General features: G+C 35.7%; 1 protein-coding gene across 1 annotated transcript; it reads left to right on the top strand.

Moving 5' to 3' along the window:
* The first annotated feature begins 13,351 nt into the window (after positions 1 to 13,351).
* Positions 13,352 to 17,145, top strand: LOC108472848 (maltose excess protein 1, chloroplastic-like). Its single transcript, XM_017774404.2, has 9 exons — positions 13,352 to 13,608; positions 14,029 to 14,202; positions 15,051 to 15,341; positions 15,498 to 15,587; positions 15,818 to 15,919; positions 16,015 to 16,133; positions 16,376 to 16,438; positions 16,514 to 16,575; positions 16,709 to 17,145. The coding sequence occupies exons 1-9, from the start codon at positions 13,369 to 13,371 to the stop codon at positions 16,789 to 16,791; spliced, it is 1,224 nt and encodes a 407-aa protein (XP_017629893.1). The 5' UTR covers positions 13,352 to 13,368; the 3' UTR covers positions 16,792 to 17,145.
* The last annotated feature ends 2,450 nt before the right edge of the window (positions 17,146 to 19,595 follow it).

Raw genomic sequence — 19,595 nt, 5'->3', positions numbered from 1 at the left:
TCAAACAATTTTAGCATTTGCTCTTTGAATTCACTGATCAATTCTTCTTTGCTTCCAGTCACAATTAGATCATCTACATAGAGTGGCACAATCAATAAAGTTTCACCTTCTGATTTCTTCACATAGAGCGTAGCTTCACTAACACCCTTTTCAAATCTGAGCTTAAATAGGTAAGTGTCTATCATGTCATACCAGGCTCTTGGTGCTTGTTTCAGGCCATACCTTCTTTAGCCTATAAACCTTGTCGTCCTGTCCTAGGACCTTAAAATCTTCTGGTTGCTCGATGAAAATCTCCTCCTTAAGAAAGGCATTAAGAAATGCTGACTTAACATCTAGATGGTGAACCTTCCAATGTTTCTGTACAGCTAAGGCAAACAGAAGCTTGATTGTGTCAAGCCTTGCTACTAGAGCAAAAGTCTCCATGAAATCTATGCCATTCTGCTGGCTATACCCTTTCACCACAGGCCTTGCCTTGTGCTTGTTTAATGAGCCATCAGCATTAAACTTGGCCCTAAAAACCCACTTGACACCTATGACTTTCTTCTGATCTGGCCTATCATCCAAATCCCATGTTTCATTCTTATGAATCATGTCAAGCTCAGGTTCCATAGCCTTCTTCCAGCATCTATCCCTTGCAGCTTCTTCATAGCTCGAAGGCTCAACTATTGCTGCATTGCATCTATGGTAGATGTCAGCAATGGTTCTAGTTCCTCTCATTGGAGGATCATCAAAATCTGCATTTTCTGGTTCACTCTCAGCTGGCTCTAGACTGATGTCAAGCTGATCTTCATCAAACCTTATGTCTGAACCATCCCAACTCCAAACCTTTTCTTCATCAAATTTAATATCCCTACTCACCAAAATCTTGCTTGTTGAAGGATCTTATACTCTGTAACCTTTCTTGGTACTGTTATAGCCAACAAATATGCCAGGAGCAAACCTTTGCTCAAGCTTGGTTCTTCTTTCTACTGGAATGAGAACATAACACACACATCCAAACACTTTCAGATGAGAAATAGATGGTTTGACTCCATACCAACCTTCAAAAGGTGTTCTATCCTTCACAGCTTGAGTTGGAAGCTTGTTCAGTAGGTAAACTGAGGTATTGACAGCCTCAGCCCAAAATTTACTTGGAAGTTTGCTTTGAAATAGAAAACATCTTGCCATATCCATGACTGTCCTGCTTTTTCTTTCACAAACTCCATTTTGTTATGGAGTATAAACTGTAGTTAACTGATGGTGGATCCCTGCCTGCTCACAAAACTTTTGAAACCTCTCAGACAAGTATTTAGTCCCATTATTAGTTCTCAGGGCTTTGATCTCACAGCCTGACTGGTTCTCTACTAATGCCTTGATTATGCTAAAGGCATCAAACACCTCAGACTTTTGTTTCAAGAAGCAAACCCAGCAAAATCTAGTCAGATCATCTATAAACAGCACAAAATACTTGTTGCCATTCAAAGAAGGGGACTTCATTGGTTCACAGACATCTGAGTGCACCAGCTCAAGTCTTTCTCGAGCTCTCCATGCCTGGTTCACTGGAAAAGGCAATCTGGCTTGTTTACCAAGCTGGCAAACCTCACACATAGTATCTTTTACTTTAACTCTTGACATATCATCCACCATATTCATTTTGTGCATCAGATCAAGTGATCTATAGTTGACATAGCCTAGTCTCCTATGCCAAAGACCAGTATTATCAACAAGACCAGTGTAGGCCTTATTTTCAAGTTGGTTCATGTTAAGCATGAAACACTTATCAGTAATTGTTATTGAGATCAACTCTTGACCATGTGTGTCCTTAACAATACAGGCACCATTCTCAAAAATCAGTGAATACCCTTTCTCTATTAGTTGTCCAACACTAAGTAGATTATATCAGGCACATAAAGTACACCAGAAATTACTTTGTTACCTGAACAAGTGTTGATCAGCACATTGCCCATACCTTTGGCTTCAACCAAATCTCCATTGCCAACTCTGATTTTTTAGACATAGCTTCTGTCTAAGTCTTTGAGCAGACTCTCATCAGCAGCCATATGGTGAGTACAACCACTATCCACTAACCAATCACTTCTGACTTTGCTTGAGGATGCAAAGTAGGAGGTTGTAAACACATGCTCCTCCTGAGCTTGAAGGTCCTCAGGAGCTTGAGCTTAGATCTGTTGCTGTGCTGGTGTCTACCCTTTATTCTTACACACTTTTTCAACATGGCTAAACTACTTACAGCTCCTGCATTGGATGTCTGGTCTGTACCAGCAGTATTTCTCCAAATGTGTGGTCTTCTTGCAGTAGGCACATAGTGGAAACCTCCTCTTGCCTGAATCTCTTCTTGGCTTATCCCTCTTGTCAAGCTAAGGCTTTTTTCCTTTCTGACTTGAACCTAAACCACCTTTGGCCTTTGCTTGGAAGGCTCCTTCAGAATGTTCTTCCTGCCTGTTGGCCCTTCTCTGCTCCAATACATAAAGGGAGTTCACTAACTCAGACAAAAAAATGGTTGTCAAGTCCCTTGAGTCCTCGAGTGATGAGATTTTAGACTCAAATCTCTCAAGGGGTGTGGTGATAACCTTTTCAACAACCCTGCTATCACTAAAATCTTCACCAAGTTGCCTTATGCTATTGACAGTGGTCATTATCATGTCTGAATAGTGCTTGATACTCTCTGATTCTTTCATCTTTAGATTCTCAAAATCTCTCCTCAAGTTAATCACTTGTTGCTGTCTTGTCTTATCCGAACCCATGAACTCCTCCTTCAGCCTTTCCCATGATTCCTTAGGTATGCTGCAGGCCATGATTCTAGTGAAGATTACATCTGTCACTCCATTCTGCAGACAAGCCAAGGTTTTATGCTTCTTGGTACTCTCCTCAGCATGCTGTCTCATTTGAGCAATCGTGGGATTGGCCCTCAATGGAGGTGGTTCAACATCATTCTCAACTACACTACACAAGTCTTGAGCTTGAAGATATGTCTTCATCTTAACTACCCAAACACTAGAGGTGGAGGTGTGTGAAGCTCATCTTGCTGAAACAAACTCAACAGCTTCGATTTCTTCATTCTCAAGCTTATAATCTCTCAACAAAGCAACCAACAAATAGAGGCCCTCAAAGACTTAGGCTCTGATTACCATTGTTGGAACAATGGCAGCAACAATGCGTAAAACAAACTAAGTTTGCTAAGATAACAATAACAAAACCGAAACAAAAATTTGAAAAGAGAGCAATAATTTGAACAACAAGATGATTCAGCAAAATCAGTTCTTTTTCATTGATAATTTTAAAATATATGTAAGTTACAAAGTAAATTTGATAGTTAGCTAATGGCATAACTGCTCCCACTAAGACATACTAATATAAACTTAAGTAACACACAAAAACAAGCTGACATATCAGCTACTACTTCAATTTCAAATCAAATTATAACCCTACTAACTTTGAGTATAAGTTACAAAGAAACTAAACTAAGTTACATAGAAACAAAATGAAAAAAATGGACCAAGTCAGCTACTGCATTTGGTTCTACTCCATTGCTGGTCTACTTGTTGAGCTGCTATTGTCTCAGCTGCTGGTTACATATTGCATTGCAGGCTAATGCTCAACACCGTTCAACATTTTGTAATAATGATGAGGCACATATCACAAGATGAGACTTTTGCTTATGAATTTAACATCAGATGGATTAATAAGAAGCTTACAAGGCTAAAATTGAAAAATATATAGTTAAATGAATTTCTTAATTGGTACCTGTTGTTTGTATAACTGCTCCATAATGGCATTGAGGTTACTAGCCCTAAAATCTATTTCTCTTTAACTTTACTTTATGTAGTTTGGGGTGCTTAACGCTCCGTGGAAAAAATTCTCCATTGTGGGACAATCAATCACTGTTATGTCATCCAATGCTAGGAACTTCAAAGTGTAATTCCCTGAATAAAAGCTTTTGAGGTTTTATAAATCATAAAACTCCAAACATTACAACTCCTTGAAATTAGTCTCATGATATGTTGCGTCATCGGTTGCAATTACTTCTCTCACCATTTCATATCCTCTTATCTTCAGTGTAACAAGCTGCTCTAAGCATTGGGCTTTCGAAGATGTGATTAGCTCTACCATCTCTTTGCAGTACCAAACCTCCAAAGTTGTAAAATTTCAGAAAGATGAAAAAGTACATCATATATTAATTAAACGGCCACATTCGAAAACTTGAAGAGTTTCAAGATTTGCACAAATGTGATGGAGGGAGGGTCTTGGTTCCATAGATGAGTCATCTTATCAACACCTTTGAATGTTAGCTCGTTAATTCTTGGGAGCAACATTGTCACGTCTCTCTCCTCACCAACATCACCTTCATCAGGAGACAATTCTTTATAATTGCAACCAACCATCTTAAGCTTTTCTAAATTGGAAAATCTTTGGAAGAAATGGAACAGAATGTTAAGACTACAAGTATACCTTAGCTAAACCTAGTTGTTAGTCAGTTTTATGAGTTAGTTTATGAGCTGTTAGTTTGTTACTTAATCATTGTTCTATAAATTCAAGACTCCTCAATGTATTTCACAAGTTAGAAAGTCTAAATATGAAATACATTCTTCTATTCTGTTTCTATTCTACCATAGTAGCTTACATGGTATTAGTCGTTTAAGAGTGTTATGGGACCTACCGCAATGACCACCACCGCTTCTATTGATTCAGCCACCGTTGATTCTAGTTCTTCAGCATTTACTGGTACTCGGCTAGTCTAGTCTTTTCTGTTACATGAGACGATCAAGCTCGATGAAGGCACGTTTGTTCAGTGGTAGCAACATGTTAGGATAATTGTCGAGGGCTATGAACTGATCGGTTTCCTCGATGGCACTTTGGCTAGTCCACCGCGGTTTGTGCAGTCTCCAGACGACTCACTCATTTCAAATCCAAATGCTTCAGCCTTTGTGCAACAAGATCGGTTATTAGCCTCATGGCTTCTTTCCACAATTAATCCTTCAATTTTTTCTTCTTTTATAAAGGCTTGGTTTGCTTGTGATGTATAGACTACCGCAACCCATCTTTTTGCTTCTCTCACCAGGGTGAAGCTTGCTCATGTTCGACACGATTGGCTTTCTCTCAAGAAAGGTAGTCTTTCAATAAAAGAATTTGTGGCCAAGATCTAGAATATGAGTACTTTGATAGCTGCCTCTGGTTCGTGCATCTCCAAAGAAGAGAAGGTCAAAACTCTACTTGCGAGCTTACCCTCTGATTTTGATTCTATCATTACGCTCGCCTCGTTTTAGTCAGAACCTTTGTGATTTCAACAACTTGTTGAAGTGCTTCTTGAGTTCAAGAATCGTCAAGCGTGTGTGGCTCCAAAGATACCTCTTCATGCTAATCTCTTGGAGACTGTTCCTTCACCGATCATAGAGGGCTCTGTTCGTGGTGTTCGTCCCCCATCTGGAGGCCGTGAGTGTGAGTTCTGATCTCGAGTTTAATGCCAAATCTACAGACAGTTTGGGAATCTTGCTCAACGGTGTTTCAACCGTTACAACCGTAACCATGAGGGACCGTCGTTGGATGCTCGAGCATCATCTCCAGTAGGTCATCGATCACCACCGATTTATGATGGGTTTCAAGGATTTAAATCAGTTAAAGGTAATTTTCATCCTTATGCTTCTGTTTCTCGATATGTTAAGGATAATAATCCCTTTGTACAAAGACCTGATAATGGTCTGCATGGTGGGGCCCCTGATGGGTCCAATTTTGATTGTGTGCCCAATTTTGACCGAATGCCCATGTGATATCATCATTTGGATTCAAGGCCGATTGGGCCTATTGATTGTCATGGCTATAGGGTAAATTTACATTGTCTTTCTAGGCCAACTGGGTCTGTTGGTTTTAATGGCCCTAAAACAGATTTTGGGCCGCATGTTCCCGCTATGCCACATGGGTCTATGCTGAATTGTGTAGAGCTTGATGTTCCTCGTGACCAAGACTGTAATTGTGGTGATCCAAATACTAATGTTGCCAGCCCATCTATTCATTGGCGGACTAAACCTCGGGCTCATGTTTATACTGGGTCTGACCCCTGTATTGGGCTTCTTCGTATTCTTGATGTGCATGCGTCTGATGTTTCTGCCTTTACTGAGTCTCATGTTAATGCCACTCAATATGGCTCCAACTACGATGGCACTGACTCTTATATCCCTATTCCCATTGGCTCTACCTTCTAGTATCCTGACTTTGGTGCTTCAAATCATGTGTGTCGCGATGCCTCTGCGTTGCGTGATTCTACTCTGTATTCAGGTAGATCTGCTCTCTTAATGGGTGATGGGTCTCCCACAACGATTTTATCTACTGGAAATTTGGTTTTCCCTATGCACTCTAAGTTGCTTCGGTTATCTAATGTTTTGTACGTTCCGACTATAAAGAAAAATTTATTGTCTGTGTCTCAATTTTCCACTGAAAATGACGTGTTTTTTGAGTTTCACTCTATATATTGTGTTATTAAGGATAGCGTGACTTGGGAAATCTTGCTGACGGGCCATATACGTGATGGACTGTATCACTTTTCAATATCGGATTTATCTGTTGAGACTGCTGTTGCTCCTTATGCAACTCACATTGGACTTCAAAGTCGATCTACTGATTCTAATATGTTTTCCTTATGGCACAAAAGACTTGGACATCCATCTAATTATGTTTTCAAATTTGTTTTGAATAAATGTAGTATTTCTTCAAATAAATTTTGTATGGACACTGTATGCTCTACATGTCAAAAAGGGAAATCACATAAATTGCTCTTTACCGATTCGACCACTAAATACACTGATCTGTTTACTTTGGTTATTTTTTATCTTTGGGGACATGTTTAAGTTTCTTGTGGTAACAATTGGTATTATGTATCTTTTATTGACATGTGCACTCGTTTTACTTAGATTATCTTATTCGCCAAAAGTCTAAGGCTGTGGATTGCTTTGTTCAGTTTTAGAAGTTAGTTCTAACGCAATTTGGGAAAACTATCAAACAATTTCAGAGTGATTGGGGCGGTGAGTATTGAGCCTTCTCTTCAGTTCTAGCAAACCAAGGGATAGTTCATCGGCTCTCATGTCCACATACCTTTAAACAGAACGATGTGGCTGAATGCAAACATAGACATATTGTTGAAATGGGAGTCACACTATTGGCACAAGCAAATCTTTCTGTGGATTTTTGGGCCTATGCATTTTGTTGTGTTGTTCATCTTATTAATCATTTTCCTGCTGTGGTTCTTCATGGACAAATTCCATATAGAGCTTTTCATGGACAAGATCCTATGTATGATCATCTGCGCATATTTGGGTGTTGCTGTTTCCCTTATTTGCGACCATTTCAATGTCACAAGTTAGATTGCCGGTCTCAACCTTGTACATTCTTGGGATATAGTTCTCAACACAAAGGATACCAATGTCTTTTGCCAAATGGTAAGATTGTAATTTCTCGTCATGTTGTGTTTGACAAACATCATTTTTGTCTCCTTCATCTACTACGCTGGGTTTTGTGTCAACATCCGGTTTTATGACAACGTTTGTTCCACTTGTTAAGACTATCTCGTCTAGACCCATGGAACACTCATCCGCTCTTTCGTCATCATCTTGCTCTCTTGTTTGCTATCCTTCTCCCACTGTGCCTACTGTTCCTCAGGCCGAGGTGGGTTCTGATCGTGACCCTCAGAGTTTTTCTTCATTACCCAGTGCTGATGCTGACACTCCTGGCTCTATTATGCCTACTTCTACTGATCAGACTATTCCTCTAGTTCAGGACTCTTCTTTGCCTCTGACAAATACTCATTCAATGGTTACTCGATCTAAGGATGACATTTTTAAGCCAAAGGCATTGACTGTTGAGATTATTGAGCCTAATACCATTGAAAAACCCTTTTCTACCACAGAATGGAGTGCTGCAGCTCTGGCAGAATTTGATGCACCCATTAATAATTCTACTTGGGATCTTGTTCTATTACCATCCAATCACAAGGCAATCGAATGTAAGTAGCTTTTTAAAGTCAAAAGGAATTCTGATAGCACGATCGCTCATCGCAAGGCTCGGTTAGTTGCAAAAAGATGTTCTCAAGTACCTGGGTATGACTTTAAGGAAACTTTTAGTCCTGTTATAAAGCCGACTACTATTCGAGTCATCGAGTGGCAACTCCGTCAAGTTGATGTGAATAATGCTTTTTTAAATGGCGATATTTCTGATGAGGTGTTTATGCAATAACCCCCGGTTATGTTCAACATGGATCTGATAGGACACCTTTGGTTTGTCGACTGAAGAATGCTTTGTATAGTCTTCGCCAGGCTCCTCGTGCTTGGTTTGATACACTGAAAAGTTTTCTTCTTTCAATTGGCTTTGTTATGTCTAAATCTGATACATCTTTATTTGTTTGAATTATGATACCTCTGTTCTCTATGTGCTTATCTATGTAGAGGACATTATTATTATCGAGAGCGTCACTAACTATATTGATGAGTTTGTTCAGTAGCTAAATGATGAATTCTCCCTCAAGGATATGGGTGATCTTCACTATTTTCCTGGGGTTGAGGTTACTCGGTCCTCCACAGGGTGTCTTCATCTTTGTCAAGAAAAGTACATTCCTAAATTACTTGATCAGAGTTCTATGTCTAGTGCTAAGAGTGTCCATACTCCAATGGTTAGCTCTTCTACTCTCTTTAAGGATGACGGAGATCAACTCACTGATCCTACGGAATACAGGAGTCTTGCCGTGCTTTACAGTATATAGTTCTGACTCGACCTGATATTGCTTATGCGAAGAATTGAATTTGTCAATTCATGCATGCGCCCACTTCTGTTCATTTGATAGCTTTGAAACAAATCATGTGATATTTAAGTGGTATGCTTGATTATGGGCTTGTTTTTGGTCCATCCAATCGGCTCTCTTTGGTAGAATATGCGGACGCTAATTGGGGGCTGGATTTTGATGATCGCCGCTCTACCTCAAGCTACTGTGTGTACTTTGGTCACACGCCTGTCTCTTGGTGCTCTAAAAAGCAATATGTAGTTTTACGATCTACGACCGAGGCTGAAAATAGAAGTCTTGCCGCAACTACCAGTGATGTTACTTAGCTTGTTTCGTTGCTCCAAGAATTGCAACTTCACAGTGTTGATCAACCGACTATTTGGTGTGACAATTCTAGTGTAGTTGCCATCGCTGCTAATCCTGTCTTGCACTCCAAGTTTAAACATGTTGAGCTGGATCTGTTTTTTGTCCGACAAAAGGTCGCTGATGTCTCTTTTCATATGGGAGAAGTTCCTGCGTGTGATCAAGTTGCCGACATTTTAACCAAGCCGTTTTCTATAATGTTTTTTACTAGGTTTTGAAGTTTTCTTCAGGTCTTGCCTCTCGAGAAGATGGGTGAATGTTAAGACTACAAGTATACCTTAGCTAAGCCTAGTTAGTCAGTTTTATGAGTTAGTTTATGAGCTGTTAGTTTGTTACTTAATCATTGTTCTATAAATTCAAGATTCCTCAATGTATTTCACAAGTTAGAAAGTCTAAATACAAAATACATTCTTCTATTCTGTTTCTATTCTATAGTAGTAGCTTACACGGAACAAATGTTGAATAATTGAGGTATTAAGTTATTTGAAGAACTTTAATATGGAAAACAAGTCAATCGCGTTGCAATGTCATCAGTAGTAAGTGGAATGTGTTCCAATTGAGGGATTATTTGAGAAGTCAACAACCAAAAATAATGATATATTTGACTGGTTTTTGAATTGCAAAGGAATAGGAAGGTTTAACACAAACATGAGCCAATAAAAGAACCAATAAATTAATTAATTATGCACTTTCAATGTTTGATTTTGTTGTTTACTATTATTAAAAGAAAAAAATGCCTTAAAAACAAACAAATAGCTAAAAAATTGTACTAACATTTAAACAATAGCATTACAAAGGTTGACATTTTAGGAACTTTGAATTTCAGTCTCATACTTCTCTTTAGCTAAAAAATTGTACTGACATTTAAACAATGGCATTACAAAGATTGACATATTAGGAACTTTGAATTTCAGTCTCACACTTCTCTTTAAACTTATTATTATTAGCTAATATTTATAATAATAGACTTAAACTTTGCCAATGTATAACAACTGATTGCATATTTTAAATTTTATATAGTGAGTAATTTTTGGGTATTTTTGTTTCTCTTGGTGGTCTCAATTTAAATTGAATTGATTATTAGTAAATTTTTCTGGTTATTACAAAATAGCCACTCTACTATTTAATTTTGTCTTTTTTTGGTAACCAGTAGGCTAATATAAAAATGAAAACACCCAAAAATTCGATTGTTGGGTGACCAAAAAAAACAAAATTGAATAGGTGGGATTAACATTTTGTAACTTTTCATAGTTGAGTAACTAAAAAGATTTACTAATAGTTAGGTGCTTACTAGTGCAATTCTACCCTTCTTTATATTACCATAAGTGTGTGAATTACTCCAACTTTTTAATTGTTGGGTTTAAGTCTTAGCAAATCAAAAGAGAGAAAATGGTAGCTTGATAAAAAACAAAATATACAAGGATCGATGGTAAAATAACCCTTTTTGTTTTAAAGACCAATATTTGTGTTTCTAGCTGTTTATGTAGTTGGGGTGTCCATATAAAATGCTTGTTGATTCATTTATAAAGTAATAAGTTCTGAAGATAGGATAAAATTTGAAGTTAGTGATGAATTTTTTTTTAATAAATGAAAATTAAATGCATTTGGCTAAAAGGTAAGAAATTATTCAAGTAAATCATATCAACTATCTTTAAATGAAATTATTTGTAAATAAAGGACAAAGAAACGTACCTTTCCAATGAGTAACAGTTCTCTACATGTACAAACATCTTAATCTTCATTGGCCAATTTAACATAGAACACATTACGTTGTGCATTCCTAGGTAGAAACATACGAGGTTTGGTAAAGGCCAAAGTGCAAAGAAAGATAACTGATTAAATTCAAACAAGCATTTATGTTGGTATGATCCTATAGCACACACATTACTGAATTAAACAATAATGTAAAATATTTATTTAAATCACAAAATCGAACCAGAACAATATAGATATATATATAATTTGAAAAATAGAAATAAAGACTGGATCGAAATATTATTCTCATAAGTAGGTAGAAAAAACGGACTGGTAATTAAGGCATGTTTTTACAGTTTCTTTAAGACATATTTGGCCGCTTCTTTGGTGCTAGAGAAACTTTAGTCAACTGTTTCTCAAGATTCAACAACGAGATAAGCACGACAATAGCACGACTACAGTGAATTGTTATGCTAGATGAGTAATATGAATTTGAAATTTTGGATGTAAATTTTATTTGTTATATAAATTTACCATCAACTTAAACTTTATCCTAAAATATATATTTATATTATAAATTTTAAAAATATAGTTATACCATTTTCTTAACAAAGTAGTTGTTAAAATTTTAAAGGACTGGAATTTAAAATAACTTTATGGTACTAGTTATTATTTTATAAAAAATCGATTCTTAAGTTTTTTATTAAGTTAACCTCACTTAATTCGTAACATTAAATTAAAGTATTCTATTATAATAGAGATTACAACTTAAAAATTAAGTAGATTTATTTTAGGGATAGACTATTTATTTAAATTTGAAATCCATTTGAAATAAGAAAAGGTTTGAATAAAAATAATAGACTTCAAAATTGAGTTTGTGTAAAAAAAAAGTAAGACCTACTATAATAAAGGTCAGGCTAGAGTTTTAGCATTCAAAGCCTAAACTTGACTTTACTTGAGTTAATTGGTTTTCTATTTTTTTAAAAACATTTTTTCATTGTCAATGAGACCTTGGCTCAATTGGTAAAGGCAAAGGCTTCAGGTATTGAGTAACCAAGTTTGAGGCCTACCATGAACAATTTTATGTGTAGGTCTCTGAGTCTCCTCATGTGCAGTTATCATAGGTGGATTTTTAGTTTAATTAGTTTGTTGTCTTTTGTTTGGATTGAATTAGTTCTCAGACTGTTTATGATGTATTGGTTTGATTCTACATTTTGATTTCTCAGATTGTCCGTTTGTAACAGTTTAATACTTGAGGTTACTTAGACTTGTATTTGTACTTGTTATCACTAAATATATATATATATATATATTTATATATTAGGTAATTTATATCGAATAAGATTAAATATATGATAATATAATGTACAAAAATTCAAATTATCTATTTAAAAATTTAATAAGAATACGAGGGCCCTAAAATGAGGTGAAGATAAGCAAGACTTGTATTTGGAACCAAATTGGAATTAAACAAACATAAAATAAATAAATAATTATATTATTAAGGGTAAATTAAACTAGTAATCATCTAATTATTAGTATTTTTTAGCCCATCAAATTATGAAAAGTTATAAAATCTAATTATTTGACTTTTTCTTTTTAGTCACCAAACTATTCGATCTTTTCTCTTTTGGTCACTAGTCATTAAATTACTAAAATAAAAATAACTTGGCAGCTTTTAAAATTGTTATAATAGCAACTTAAAGCTTCAACATTTATACATCGTATCAATTTAGTTTTGATTCCAAAAAAAAAAAACTCTCAACATTTACTCATTGTATAATTTGGTCTCACTCTTTGCAATTTTACTTTATTTGTGACATTGAGGGTTAGTTTAAAAGAATGAGAAAAATGAAAATAATTATCTTGAATTTTTAGATGTTTTCATTTTAATATATTCTCAAACAAATTTAATTGATAGATTTATTTTTTTAGCTTTTTAGATGAAAGAGATACAAAAGAATTAGAATTGAAAAGAAAAGACAGACCAAATTGCATAATATGTAAAAGTTGAGGGTTAAATTTATTAGAATTAATATTAAACTGACATAATGTATAAATGTTGAGGGAAAAAATTGGTATTATATCAATTTTAAAAGTCGAAAAATTGATAATTAAAAAAGAAGCTTACCAATAATTAGGTGAGCTTAATTGCAATTTACCCTAAAATTAAATAACAAGCCCGGTTATCAACATCTCTAAAACGAAGGTGTTGTTAATTATGAGAGGAAAGGAACATGAAATTACTTTGATATAAGTGCTACAATTTGTATAGTAAATTCAAATTTAAAAATATTGGTGTTTAGTGTGAAGAAGCGAACAAGATCCGATCTATCGCTTTCTTCTCCTATCGAAGTGTAACAGTTTAACGTCCTCCGTACTCCATACATCCCAATCATCCATCAATCACATCACATGTTAGACACGGTCAAATCATATCCTACCACCTTGGACCCCTACACGTGTCGCCCTCTAGATTCCCCCGCTCCCTCGTCACCCTCCCTAAACACACCCAACTCCCCTCATTTTCATTTCATTTTGTTGTTGTTTCAATGGCTGATTCTTTGTTTCTTCCTTTGGCTGCTAAGTCTAGCAACGCTCATTCTTCTTTGTTTTTCCGGAACTGCCCTTCCCCTTCACGTTTATTGCCTCCCAAGTCCTCTTTGCTTTTGCATGGAGGTGAGAAGAAGATCAGTGTGTTGGCTCTGAGTCTGTACTCCCGCGTTTCGCTCCCCCACCGTGCAGCCCTGATTCGTGCTCTTGACTCGGACGTTCCTCACCCGCTTCATAAGGTGTTTTGGAATTCATTTTTTTCAGTTGAAAAAGTGGTAGTTATTGACAGTTAAGTGGAAAATAAAGCTTTTCGTTTGCCGGCTTCCCAATGTGATTGGTTTTTTCTTTTCTCGTATTTGAATTTTTCGTAAAAAGGTTGGTGTAGTTTGATACGAGAGAATAAAATTATTACAATTTTTTTTTTTACTTTTTTCAATTAATATTTATTGAAACCAGAGATTTTGAGAAAGTGATAGTAATTCAGAAGGGTATTTCAGATTTTGAGAAATCTGGAGGAAAATATTGGAAGGAATTTGAGATCTAAAGATTAACTTAATTAATATAGCTAAGTTTGTTTAGTAGGAAATTGCGCAAGTAGTGTTAAAATGCATTAACGATTCTTTTTGGTGTTCGTTGTTGAATTTAAAAAAAAAAAAAAGGGATCAGTGAACTTTAAGAATAGAAAGAGCTACGTGGAATGGGATTCATTGACAGCAAAGTTCACCGGAGCGGCAAATTTACCATTTTTATTGCTCCAGTTGCCTCAGATCATTCTCAACACTCGCAATCTTATGGCGGGGAACAAGACTGCCCTTCTGGCCGTACCATGGCTGGTAATGTATAAATTGTCTCTAGTTTTTTTTTTTTTTCTAAAAGAAATTAATTCTTTTTGCTGATATCTTGAAATCAAAATCTAAGAGTTAAATAGAGATTAATAATTTCAATGGTAAAATTCTAAAAAGACTTGTTTCTATAAGCTCCAATTTTACACAACTTTACAAAAGTTGTAGTAGTTTGTTGAATTGGGTATTGTTTTATGTAATTCGTGTTAAACAAAACATTGTGAGATTTATCATAATTTATGTAATTAGATAATATTTTATATGGTTAAATGTTTTAATAATTTGTGTGATTGGATAATGTTTTGTGTAATTATACAAAACATTAGGAAAGTTATAATAATATGAGTAATTGCGTAATATTTTATATAATTGAAGAATGTTGTGTATTTGAATCTCATAGAAGGCTTATTTCAGAAAGCTTACTCTAGGACTCCTCGGCCTTTTATGTTTTATCAATCATATTGGGACAAGATGCTAAATCTTCTGGTCCTTTAGCTTTGGAAAAATATCCATGTACTTCAATGTCTAATGAAAGAATGAATTTTGAAATCATTTGCTGCCTAGAAGTGGGGGTTCTCATGAAATACCTAAATAGTCAGCTGAAAAACATGATTTTACTGCTATTGGTCAGCTGAAAAACAGTACATGAACCTCTATTGTGCCAAGGCTAAGCTTAATTAATGTGATTTTGATTCTTATAAATTACCTAATAGTCGAGACTCGAGAGTGTACCAGAAGTGACATTTATTTAAAGATCCTTTTAGCCTCTTCTGAGCATTGATTATGAGCCAAACAAAGATGTCATTTTGAGGAACCTAATGGGGTGTTGATAAATGCAGGGAATGTTCACTGCTTTGCTTGGAAACCTTTCATTGCTTTCTTACTTTGCCAAGAAAAGGGAAACAGAGGCAGTTGTGGTGCAAACACTAGGAGTGATATCAACATTTGTGGTGATTTCTCAGCTTGCAATTGGAGAAGCTATGCCTCTACCTCAATATGTGGCCACTTCAGTTGTTGTGGCTGCTGGACTCATTTTAAATTTTTTGAATTACTATGGTATGCTCAACTTGACAATCTGGAAATTTTGGGAAGATTTTACGACTGTCGGTGGACTTTCAGTGCTTCCCCAGGTAAGCTCTCAGACCCATGTTTAATGTGGACTCTTAGACATACAAACTCAAATGTGATATATTTAGCAAAATCTATTTCAATGGTACTTTTGGTCATTCAGCATTGGTTTATTAATTGAAGCACCTCTCCTTTTCCTTTAACCAATTTGAGCACAGATAATGTGGTCCACATTTGTCCCAAACATTCCCAACAGCATCTTGCCAGGGTCAATAGCATTTGTTGTGGCTGTAGCATCTATAACTCTGGTAAGATCTATAAAATCTGCTCTATTATATTGTTATATTGTCTGACTTTAGCGATTTGAATGAACTTTTTTATAACATGCATGATTGGTGAGCAATTTGACTCATAGTTCTTTTCATGTATTTTAATATCCTCTTGATTTTGAACTTCTTGCCTTCCTTTTTAACAAACATATATAGAGAACTGGCAGTATAGTTGCACCCTTTTGAGCTTGCCTTTGCCAAATTTGCAGTCACATTCCGGCAAACTTTCAGAGAAAGGCCCCAAATTCATAGGAGCAATTTCTGGATGGACAGCAACACTTCTTTTTATGTGGATGCCGGTTTCACAAATGGTAACGCTTGTTTGAACGTCTTCATCTAAGACTGAAGATATCAAGAAAAACTAATTTGGAGACATATCTGACTGAGCTTTGTGATTCATTTTCAGTGGACAAATTTCTTGAATCCTGATAATATTAAAGGTTTGTCAGCTATCTCAATGTTGCTTGCTATGCTTGGCAATGGGCTTTTGATTCCACGTGCACTATTTATTCGTGATCTTATGTGGTAATGCCCTTTCAATTTTACTTATGAAATTATTTGTATAAAATGATTCCCACCATATGCACATGATAGGGAAACCACAATATATTGATTTAAAAGGCTAACCAGATTGTATTCTAAGTAACTTCAAAGTGAACAGTTATGTTATTTTGTATGGTTATCCCTTTTTGGGGTCAACTTTGTGCTAATTTTTCATAACACTAATTGTCTATGCTCATTACACTTTGCTTAAACTGACATTGCAGGTTCACTGGTTCGCTTTGGGCTACATTGTTTTATGGTTACGGGAACATTGTATGCATGTACTTGTAAGTAGGCATATGACTTGTTAGGTACATACACAATTTTTAGCAACTAATGTCTAAATTGTTTTATCATTCCAGATTGGAAACTATCAGCCGGGAATTCTTCTTGGCAGCAACGGTCGGGTTAATTGCATGGATAGGTTGTCTCTCTGCTCCATCTAACACGTATTAAACTATCCTATGCGCTCCCTCTTCTCTACAAGAGACAGAGACGGAGAAGGCAAACCATGCATTCAATCTTTTGGTATCTAACTAATTTCCCCTCATCAACAGGAATGGCTCTATGGAGAGATGCTGCTGTGTACGGATATAACTCACCATTAAGATCTTTGAAAGAGTTGGTTTTTGGATCATAAGTTGAAGCGAGGTATGACAATGCCACGAGTTCCAATGACCACATGAAATGCTCCTTGCTGAGATTCCAAGTATGTAGCCCAAACGGCAGCTACAGTCTTCCAACTAAAGAGTTACCAAGTGGATAATATCATATGTTCCTAGATTTTAATAACCATTGATTTCATTTGAAAAGATGATTAGAATAATCAATAGTAATTAGTAATGTAATAATTAGAATAAGGATAGATAAAACAGCAGTTCATGTTATGTGGAACTGCAGTCCTGTTTATAGAGACCTTGACCAGATAATGCTGGCATGGCATAAGTGTATAATGCAGAATTATAGCTGATAATAAAGAGTCTGATTTCCTTTACAGCTGCTTGCTTTGAGGTGTCAGTGATTCCCGGAAATTAAAAATAAAAATCATTTTCAAGCATTAGATTTACCTTGAATGCATTATTATTTATTCAATCAAGGGTTAATGCTATACAAAGCCCTCAAAGTATTCTGAAAAAATTAGTAAGTCATCCAATTGAGCTTTTTGATTGAGAAAACTGGTTAAATAATTTTTTTGACCTACATTGACTGTTAAGATGATGCGTTAGCATCCACGAGAAAAGATTGTATGAAACAGTGACGCCACGTCATCTGTATCCCTTTCCAATAGTTTTATGCAACATCAGTATTATTATCCTGAATTTCAGGATTTTATCCTGAAAAAAATCAAATCCAAATTAAAATACTGAAATTTAGGATAAACTCCTAAAATTCAGGATAAGAATATTAATCTGGCATAAAACTATTGAAAAGGGATACAAATGACGTGGCGTCACTGTTTCATATAATCCTTTCCCTAGCATCCACATCGATGATTTCATTTTAAAAATTATTTAAAAGTTAAATATTGATAAAGAATGAAAAAATTAAAAATTAAAAAAATGTTTAACATTACATGATATTCAAAAATATTTTAAAAATTAAAATTTATAATTACAAAAGATAAAAAAATTGTAAAAATATCAAAAACTTATAAGTGTTATAAATATATTATTAAGTGAATGTTCATCATGATCAAGATAAAGTTTTGATGTACTTTAAATTCTAATAGTTATTAGAATTAGATCTTTACTTCTTTTATACTCCTTGATGCATGCTCGTATTCGTGAATTCAATTACAAGACGCTGAATTTCCCGATCGTCTAATTTCAGTATCGTTTCAAGTTGAAATTCAAAATGAACTTGTGAGTACCAACAATATAAATGATCGTGACCCAATTTCTATATAGTGAAATAACAAACAAGTCTTTGAAGAAGAAGTAAACTGTGACCCGCTATTTAGCAAAATAGGAACCAACAGTATGTTAGAACGTCACACTTCAGAACAAAGAAAGAAAGGATGGAAGTGATAAGTTAAAAAAAAAAAAGGGTTTGATGTCACAAGGAGAACCTTGATAAGTCCAAGTAAGTTAGACCAAGAATAAAGAGATAGAATTCTCACACAAAACTCAGAAAAATTTAATTTCATTTGCATCATCTAGTGGCGGTAAAGACTCATCATCAGATTCATCTTTAGTCTCAATTTCTCCATTGTCTTTAAGGACCATCATACTTCGATTGGGACAACGACTAGCAATATGCCCTCGACCCAGACACTTGAAGCACTTTGTAACACCCCTTACCCGTATCTAATGTCAGAACAAGGTTCGAGGCATTACCGAACTTACATCAAAACATTCATACAAAACCAGGACATAAAATTTCATCCAAATTAAAACTTTTCATACACATACATAATAACATCCCTTATAGGGGCCTACGAGGCCCAAAACATACATCGAAGGTGGCTCGGGACTATTGGAAACTTTTGGAAAACTTAGAAAATTTCATCATGAAACACAGTCACACGCCCGTGTGTATCAGGACATGCCCGTGTCCTCAGCCTGTGTAACTCTCTATTTATGACGTCATCACAAAAATAAGGGCACATGGCCAAGGCACATGCCCGTGCCTCCAGGCCGTGTCCCTCACACAGCTGAGACACATAGCTGTGTTATAGCCCGTGTGGCCAATTCGAAACTAAAGTACATGATGCAGGGGACACACGGCCAGACTACATGCTCATGAGGGCAGGCCGTGTGTCACACATGACCTAGACACTCGCCCGTGTGTCTACCCGTGTGGATAATTTTTAGGCTATTTTCCAAGCCAATTGCCATCCTCAATAACAAACTCACATGCTTACTTTTATTGACCATTAACATGGAACATTTGAACATTCAATCATGCACAAACAATACAAGATCATGGTAACCTCATATCAGATTTTACATACTTAAAACATCATGCTTAGTCAAGCTCAAATTTACTAATTCTCATGCATCAAAGTTTATAAGATTACTCCCATATCATACATTTAAGCCTTAGTTATCAACATATCATCTCATCTCAATTAAACTCTCAAGCATTCACCACCAACAAGATAACTCATTACATACACACGATCACAAGCCTCATCTCCATGATATAGGCACATGCATAATTGTACAATCAACATAAGCCACCATTCATGGCTATACACAAATTGAACTATAACCATTATAGGCCAACACATTTGGCCACATTAGTAATGACATAATTACAAAAGATAAAGCCCCTATACATGCCATAGACTTAAGTATTTGAATACTTATACCCAAAATGGTAGCTTGATAGTATGATTGAATCTTTGGCGATCTCCAACCCGAGCTAGCTAAATAAACCTATAAGAGATGAAAAGGAAGGGGAGTAAGCTATAAAGCTTAGTAAGTTCATATGAAAATAATA

Source organism: Gossypium arboreum, chromosome 11, assembly GCF_025698485.1.
Source record: "Gossypium arboreum isolate Shixiya-1 chromosome 11, ASM2569848v2, whole genome shotgun sequence".
Lineage (NCBI taxonomy): Eukaryota > Viridiplantae > Streptophyta > Magnoliopsida > Malvales > Malvaceae > Gossypium > Gossypium arboreum.
The sequence above is the reverse complement of the archived record's forward strand: the minus strand, read 5'-3'. Positions and strand labels throughout refer to the sequence as shown.

What these genes read in the sequence shown, in the direction of transcription:
- LOC108472848 (XM_017774404.2), top strand. Translation starts at nt 13,369, where the DNA reads ATGGCTGATTCTTTGTTTCTTCCTTTGGCTGCTAAGTCTAGCAACGCT. An exon ending in GGATGCCGGTTTCACAAATG is followed by an intron (nt 15,920 to 16,014) that starts GTAACGCTTGTT and finishes ATTCATTTTCAG; the next exon opens with TGGACAAATTTCTTGAATCC. An exon ending in AACATTGTATGCATGTACTT is followed by an intron (nt 16,439 to 16,513) that starts GTAAGTAGGCAT and finishes TTATCATTCCAG; the next exon opens with ATTGGAAACTATCAGCCGGG.